The 8,600-nt window shown below is 40.0% G+C and overlaps 1 protein-coding gene across 1 annotated transcript; it reads left to right on the top strand.

The window, feature by feature from the left end:
* The first annotated feature begins 2,695 nt into the window (after positions 1–2,695).
* LOC138671726 (uncharacterized protein F54H12.2-like) lies at positions 2,696–4,003 on the top strand. Its single transcript, XM_069759878.1, has one exon. It carries the CDS (start codon positions 2,696–2,698, stop codon positions 4,001–4,003), a length of 1,308 nt encoding a protein of 435 aa, XP_069615979.1.
* The last annotated feature ends 4,597 nt before the right edge of the window (positions 4,004–8,600 follow it).

Genomic DNA, 8,600 nt, shown 5'->3' on the forward strand with positions numbered 1-8,600 from the left:
GGGAGGGGGCTCCTTGCGTGCTTCCCCGGGACCCTCGGAACAACGCGATGTTATTCTGTTGTTACAAGCGTCTCCTCCCTGCAGGCCCCGGATCCAAAATGGCCGCAGGGGTCCTTCCAGGTCCTGCAGGGAGGTGGCAAGCCTGCAGCACTGCCGGTCAGATTGCTGATCTGACACAGTGCTTTGCAAAGTCAGCGATCTGACTGATGTCCCACCCTGGGACAAAGTAAAAATGTAAAAAAAAAAAATATTTACATGTGTAAAAAAAAAAAAAAATCCTAAATAAAGAAGAAAAATATAAAAAATATATTGGTCCAATAAATACATTTATTTATCTAAATAAAAAAAACAATAAAAAGTACACATATTTAGTATCGCCGCGTCCATAATGACCCGACCTATAAAACTGTCCCTCTAGGTAACCCCTTCAGTGAACACCGTAAATAAAAAAAAGAGGCAAAAAACAACGCTTTGTTATCATACCGCCGAACAAAAAGTGAAATAGATTGTTTCAGATATAGATAAGCAGTGGCAAGCGGATCTTGTAAGTTTGATTGAATATTCAAGGGAAAATGATAATGTCAAATACATCCTAACGGTGATTGATACTCTATCGAGATATGCGTGGTGCGTGGCCTTATCAAACAAGACTGGATCAACTGTAGCCAGATCATTCGAATTAATATTTCAAAATGATAAGCGCATACCGGAGAAATTGCAGAGGGATCGGGGCAAAGAATTTATAAATTCATCACTCTAGCGCCTATGTAATATGCATAATATCCATCATTTTTTTACCAACAATACCGTAAAGGCTGCAATGGTGGAGCGATTTAATCGAACACTAAAAACCTGTATGTGGCGCTATCTTACGAGACATAACACATTTAGGTACATTGATATTTTACCAGATTTGGTGTATAGCTACAATCATACTTACCATTCCACTATTCGCTGCAGTCCGGTTGATGTTACAAAGAAAAATTCGCTACAAATATGGAGAAATATTTATAGCTCTTGTATGTCAAATAAACCTATTAAACCGACTTTAAAAATTTCAGATAATATCCACCTAGTATGCTACAAACATCCGTTCTCCAAAGGTTATGAGCAAACATATACTGATGAAATATTTACGATTATCGGAATTAACAAAAAATTCCAAATACCGGTTTACAAAATTGCTGATTTGAGTGGCGAACCTGTAGAGGGTTCATTTTATAAGGAGGAGATACAAAAAATACCTTTTGATGAGAATCGTGTCTACAGAGTAGAAAAGATTTTGAGAAAAAAACGAGTAAGGGGTGAAACTCACTGCTTTGTGAAATGGTTAGGGTACCTCGAGAAATTGAATAGTTGGATCCCGACTCCAGAGCTGACAGATATATAGCCATGGAAGCGGGCTCGTTCTTTATCAACCTCCCTTCCAATGCTTCTAGCAATATATATACCGAAAATACAATTGCAGAGTATACCACAAAATTATCTAAGGCCGTTCATCTTACAGGCCACTGCGAAGTTGCGCTAACTGAAATTCAATATCCGTATACATGGTACACATTTGAACAGAATGATGTGAATTTCTATATAGGAAAATGCGGGGATGTACTAAAGGAGTATTACATAAAGTTGGGATTTTATTCAACAATCACAGACCTCATACAGGTGATTAATGAGCGAATTGATATTTTGAAGATTTCCAGTGAAGGCTTTAAGCTGCGTTATGATGATGTGAAGAGGAGTGTCACCCTAGCAGATTCCCACACGATACAGTTTGCTCCAGGTCAAAAATTGGCTCATATTTTAGGACTCCAGCCATACATTGAGATGTACGATAATAGCCTGGTTGAGCGGAAGAAAATTTATGCCAAAATAAAAGCCGTTTTTTATACATTATATGTAATTTTTTATACATTATATGTATATACAGATATAATTCAACACCAACTTGTGGGAGACAGCTATGTCCAACTTCTGAGAACTGCACAGATAAATGCAAAAGAGCGGCGAGATTATCACTCTTCAATACACACGTCCCGATTACGTGCCCTTATTCAAGCACCATTTTGATTCTGTGACAATTTCTATCTTATCAGACCAAGGCACACCAGTTAAATTCAAGTACGGAAAAAGTATTGTGCGATTACATTTTAGACCACGCCAGTATTGACACGATAAAACGGTGTCTCAAAGGGCGTATGGAGACCCCGCTGTTTATGCCCGATACTATATTGCTCAGTCGGGCCATGGATTAGAGGGGTTCAGCGGCAGTGAGTAGATGCATGGTTCCAGCCTGGCCGGAATATTTAAAGGCTTATTTCGACTCGCCGTACCACTTTTCAGAAAAGGCTTAGAATTAGTAAAACCACATGTGAAGACGGCTGTCAGAAACACAGAAACATTACTAAAGACGCTGTGTCTACTCTCTCATCAGCCCTTATGAATAGGATAAATACGCAACCCCAGCATGGATGGTGCTGGGATAATTTATGTCGCTAAAAAATCACAAAAAAGAAAGAGATGCTCATGCCCGCCTTTACCGCCCATGCTCATGAATAAAAATACAACCACATACACATACACCACATACAAAAATACAATACCGCCGATGCTCATGAATAAAAATACAACCAAGAGACGAGCCCGTCAGAAAAGAGTAAGGTGCTCTGTGGATGGCATCTTCTAATCAATTATCATGGCTTTCCTGCATGATGCTTCTGTAGAGTGCGCAAAATCTGAACTGGATATTTTTGACATACCCTCGACAAAAACAAGTATAGAAAAATCTCTTTTTGTAGAAGTTCAACCGATTGCAGCTCTGTCAGACAATGGGCCGCTGGAATTTTTCATATCTGGGAGCGGAGATTATTATTATGATCTGAACAACACCCTGCTGTACATAAATTGCAGCATCGTCAAGCAAGATAATACGGCTATCGCTGATGGCGTGCGTGTGGGACTCATAAACTACCCTCTAGCCACTCTTTTTAACCAGGTCGATATTACTCTGGGAGAGAGACTTATCTCACAATCGGACAATCTCTACAGCTATAGAGCGTACCTAGAGACCCTTTTAAATTATAGTTTGCAGACGCTGTCATCACAATTTACTGCCGGTTTGTTCTATAAAGACACTGCGGGCCATCATAATGACCGGGGCTTGGATGGCGCAAATGCAGGGTTTATCAAAAGAGTCAGTGCAACTTCCCACTCCAAGCCTGTCGATCTCTTGGGCCCCATTTTTGGTGACATATTTAATCAGCCAAAGCTGATATTGAATGGACTTGACCTTAAAGTTAAGTTAACAAGAAATAAGTATGCTTTCTGCCTCATGTCAGCAGAAGCTGAGCCGCTAAAAGTGCAAATCTCACAAGCAGCTCTCTATGTAAAGAGAGTGCAGGTATCTCCAGCAGTCCGAATAGGCCACAGTCAGGCCCTCTTATCCGCAACCGCCAAGTATGCTATTGACCGAACATGCCTGAAAGTGTACAGCATCGATGCCGGAACGCAGATCATCAACCACGAGAACCTCTTCCTAGGACAGATACCTAAAACCGTTATATTGGGCTTTGTAGATAATGAAGCATTTAGCGGATCTTATGCTAAAAATTCTTTGCTGTTCTATCACTACCATGTCAGCCATGCGGCTTTATATCTCGATGGGCAGCAGATTCCAGCTAGACCTTATAATCCTAATTTTAATGTTGATTTAGCCATCAGAGAGTATATGGCTCTTGCCCATATATCTGGCAAGCAAAAGGCTGATTGTTCCATGGCAATAGATCGTGAAGAATTTATGGCTGGATTCACTCTATTTGCGTTTGATTTATCGCCTGATCAAGAACCTGGAGGGCATTTCTCGATCATTAAAACAGGTAACGTGCGTGTTGAAGTCCGATTTGCGCTACCGACACCCCATACGATAAACATGATTGTTTTTGCAATCAACCCCACCATTCTGGAAATTAATAATAGAAGAGAGATCTTGTCAGATTTTAATTAACGATGGACAGTCTACAGCTTACAGCGCTACTGAAATCAGATAGTTATACAGAACGCATATTTACCGGCGTGTTTCTGTGTCAGTTGCTCCCGGAAAAAAGAGTGACTCAGAGACCAGCAGCATATTGTGTGAATACAGAGCCATCGAGTTATAACACTCGTCGTCATCTTTTTCATCAAAAATGTATGTGTCTTTGTGTACAGTTGTGCTAGGTCAGCTGCCAGTTTAGATTGCGAATTACAACATACAATATTGAGAATTACACTATCATACAATATTGAGATTTAGCTAACATTGCAAAGTGTGACTGTGGTTAGCTGGCCGCATTGCTGCATCACTCTAAGGCTACATTCACACATCAGGCATTTTGTTTCAGGCACAATCCGGCAATTTTTTGAAAAAACGGATCCGTTTTTTTCCCCATAGGGTTGTATTAGCGTCCGGTTGTGCCTGATGGCCAGACGTTTCATCCGTTTCTTTTCCGGATCCGTCCAAATGGTCGTTTCCGGCAGACGGAGAAAACATCCACTGGAATGTTTTTTTGTCCGGCGGAAAAAGACGCACAGTGACAGAATCGGCCAAAAACACATGAAACGGAGGTGTGAAACAATGAATCCGGCGCCCAGATCCGGTTTTCAAAGCATTTTCCATACAAATCATGCAGATTTTCTGTCGTGGGGTCTCTCTCTCTTTCTCTCTCCTCTTCCCCGGAAGTCAAATAATCCATGCACATTAAAGAAGACAGGATCCAGCTAAAAAAAATGATCCGGCGCATCAGTTTTTCACAATTTACGTCGGATCCGTTTTTTTAAAAATTAGCCGGATTTAGCCTGAAAACAAAAACCTGATGTGTGAAACTAGCCTAACACTGGACATTATTTGTACAGGATGAGGCGTCTCTGTGCTTGTGGCTATTTTAGCTGTTAACCACCCCGAGCACGTAGCTGGATATCACACCTAACACAGCCCCTGGACGCACTGAAAAATTATGCTGTCACTGCTTCATTCTAAATGTCTAGTGGTCAGCGCCCGGAGCAGCACTTGTAACAGGCAGCTGGATAGCATTTTTTATTATTAAGGCTCATATTTTTATTACACTCACCCCTGCTGTATGTTATTGTATATCCTGCTGTAATCCACATGCAATGTATTGTGTCTGATACATACTTTAATAAAGTCTTTTAAAACTCATACAATGACTGTCATTTTTCATAATATTGAGAATTATACTATCACACACTATTAAGCATTACACTATCATATAATGTAGGCGTGATGTTGAAAATGAGAAACTGTGTTATAAAACACATATAAAATGAGAATACTAGTATCAAATAATGGTGCAGAAACATAGGCGTGGTGTTGTAACATGTCCATATACATAATATGCCCATGCACTGAGCCTGGTGTGTTATAAAACACATAAAATGAGAATACCAGTATCAAATAATGGTGCAGAAACACAGGCTCATTTTCCTGTCATTGAGTGATCAAATAAGAGTAAACTTAATACAACATACAGTACAGACCAAAAGTTTGGACACACCTTCTCATTTAAAGGTTTTTCTGTATTTTCATGACTATGAAAATTGTACATTCACACTGAAGGCATCAAAACTATGAATTAACACATGTGGAATTATGTACTTAACAAAAAAGTGTGAAACAACTGAAATTATGTCATATATTCTACGTTCTTCAAAGTAGCCACCTTTTGCTTTGATGACTGCTTTTCACACTCTTGGCATTCTCTTGATGAGCTTCAAGAGGTGGTCACCGGAAATGGTTTTCACTTCACAGGTGTGCCCTGTCAGGTTTAATAAGTGGGATTTCTTGCCTTATAAATGGGGTTGGGACCATCAGTTATGTTGAGCAGAAGTCTGGTGGATACAAAGCTGATAGTTCTACTGAATAGACTGTCAGAATTTGTATTATGGCAAGAGAAAAGCAGCTAAGTAAAGAAAAACGAGTGGCCATTATTACTTTAAGAAATGAAGGTCAGTCCGTCTGAAAAATTGGGAAAACTTTGAAAGTGTCCCCATGTACAGTTGCAAAAACCATCAAGTGCTACAAAGAAACTGGCTCACATGAGGACTGCCCCAGGAAAGGAAGACCAAGAGTCACCTCTGCTTCTGAGGATAAGTTTATCCGAGTCACCAGCCTCAGAAATCACAGGTTAACAGCAGCTCAGATTAGAGACCAGGTCAATGCCACACAGAGTTCTAGCAGCAGACACATCTCTACAACAACTGTTAAGAGGAGACTTTGTGCAGCAGGCCTTCATGGTAAAATAGCTCCTAGGAAACCACTGCTAAGGACAGGCAACAAGCAGAAGAGACTTGTTTGGGCTAAAGAACACAATGAATGGACATTAGACCAGTGGAAATCTGTGCTTTGGTCTTATGAGTTCAAATTTGAGTTCTTTTGTTCCAACCATCGTGTCTTTGTGCGACGCAGAAAAGGTGAATGGATGAACTCTACATGCCTGGTTCCCACCGTGAAGCATGGAGGAGGTGTGATGGTGTGGGGGTGCTTTGCTGGTGACACTGTTGGGGATTTATTGAAAATTGAAGGCATACTGAACCAGCATGGCTACCACAGCATCTTGCAGAGGCATGCTATTCCATCCAGTTTGCGTTTATTTGGACCATCATTTATTTTTCAACAGGACAATGACCCCAAACACACTTCCAGGCTGTGTAAGGACTATTTGACCAAGAAGGAGAGTGATGGGGTGCTACGCCAGAGTAACCAGACCTGAACCCAATCGAGATGGTTTGGGGTGAGCTTGAAAGCAGAGTGAAGGCAAAAGGGCCAAAAAGTGCTAAGCATCTCTGGGAACTCCTTCAGGATTGTTGGAAGACCATTTCCGTTGACTACCTCTTGAAGCTCATCAAGAGAATGCCAATAGTGTGCAAAGCAGTCATCAAAGCAAAAGGTGGCTACTTTGAAGAACCTAGAATATAAGACATAATTTCAGTTGTTTCACACTTTTTTGTTAAGTATATAATTCCACATGTGTTAATTCATAACTTTGATGCCTTCAGTGTGAATTTATAATTTTCATAGTCATGAAAATGCAGAAAAATCTGTAAATGAGAAGGTGTGTCCAAACTTTTGGTCTGTACTGTATAATGACCAAGTAATCGCATTTTGATAGTGACATTTCACATTTTGATAGAGACATACATAATATACCAGGATAAAATACATTGTGCTACACAACAACATGATAATAATAGCCTGACAATCAAAATCATTGCGCTGCACAAAATTGTAATTTAATCGATAGCAACATTATCAAAATCAACATTAAATGCTTTGATAATACATCTAGCAATTTTAATTGATACTCTTATAACACAACAAAGTATTACAGGGGGAACGCCTACACACTGTAGAGGGGAGTGGTTACACACTTTGATACACTTTGATAGGGGCGGGGCACCTGCCAGATTGAGTTTGACAAGTGATATGTAAGCTACAATACTAATGGGGAACCAGAACATCCACTGTTTGCCAGACTGCCAACTGCATGACAGCATGGCAAAAAAAGTTTACTTCCAGTCAGAGAGATGTCGGCTGAAGGGACTATTACTCCTATCAGCCTACGCCTGCTGTCACTGATGGGAGTATTCATCAGCCGGCAAATGCGCTGTAAATAAATACATTTAAAGGATGATATGAGTTCCCCTGTATTTTTGATAACCAGCCAGGAAAAACTGACAGCTGCGAGCTGCAACCCTCAGCTGTCAGCTTTAGCATGGTTGGTTAGCAAAATACATGGTTCCCTATGCTTTTTTACAAACAAAAAAACGGAGGAAGTAATGACATGCCATTCTGTAGTTAACTGTCACAATTTCAACTTCACTGTAAAGCATGTATTGCGCACATCATTTTAGTTATTGCTATGTTTTTCCCCTGAAGAATGCTGTTGACGCTGACTTTTGTTCCCCACGTTCAATGATTCATCAAACTGTTAGCTGAAAATGTCACCCTTTAAGTCTCTCTTCAACTGGTGAAATAAGTTGATCCTTTTCAACGTTTTCTGAAAAAGTCCAACCGAAAAGGATGTTGTTTCCAAATAATTATAAGGTTTTATAGCAGCTGTAAAGCATGGCATCTTTAACTATTTCTCCATGCTCAACTGTTTTTTTTTTCTTCAGGCAAGAGCATAAGCAACCTTAATAAATGCAACTGTAACCACTTTAGATTTATTGTACGGCTTTCTAAATACAGCTTGTGCAGTCAGAGGAAAGGCTATGTTCACATGTTGCGTTTTTGATACGTTTTTTTACCGCGGGTAAAACCTGTTCTCTTGACAGTTAGGCTACGGTCACACTATCAGTATTTGGTCAGTATTTCACATCAGTATTTGTTAGCCAAAACCAGGAGTAGGTCAAAAATACAGACTTGGTGACGTGTTTCTATTATAGCTTTCCCCTCTGTTTGTTCCTTTCCTGGTTTTGGCTTACAAATACTGATGTCAAATATTGATCACATAATAATAGTGTGACCGTAGCCTAAAGAAGCTGCTTACAAAAAGTAGGTTTTGCTGCATTTTTGCTGCTTTTTTATTGCTGCTGCTTTATTGCTG

The sequence above is a fragment of the Ranitomeya imitator genome, chromosome 3 (genome assembly GCF_032444005.1).
Source record: "Ranitomeya imitator isolate aRanImi1 chromosome 3, aRanImi1.pri, whole genome shotgun sequence".
Taxonomy (NCBI): domain Eukaryota; kingdom Metazoa; phylum Chordata; class Amphibia; order Anura; family Dendrobatidae; genus Ranitomeya; species Ranitomeya imitator.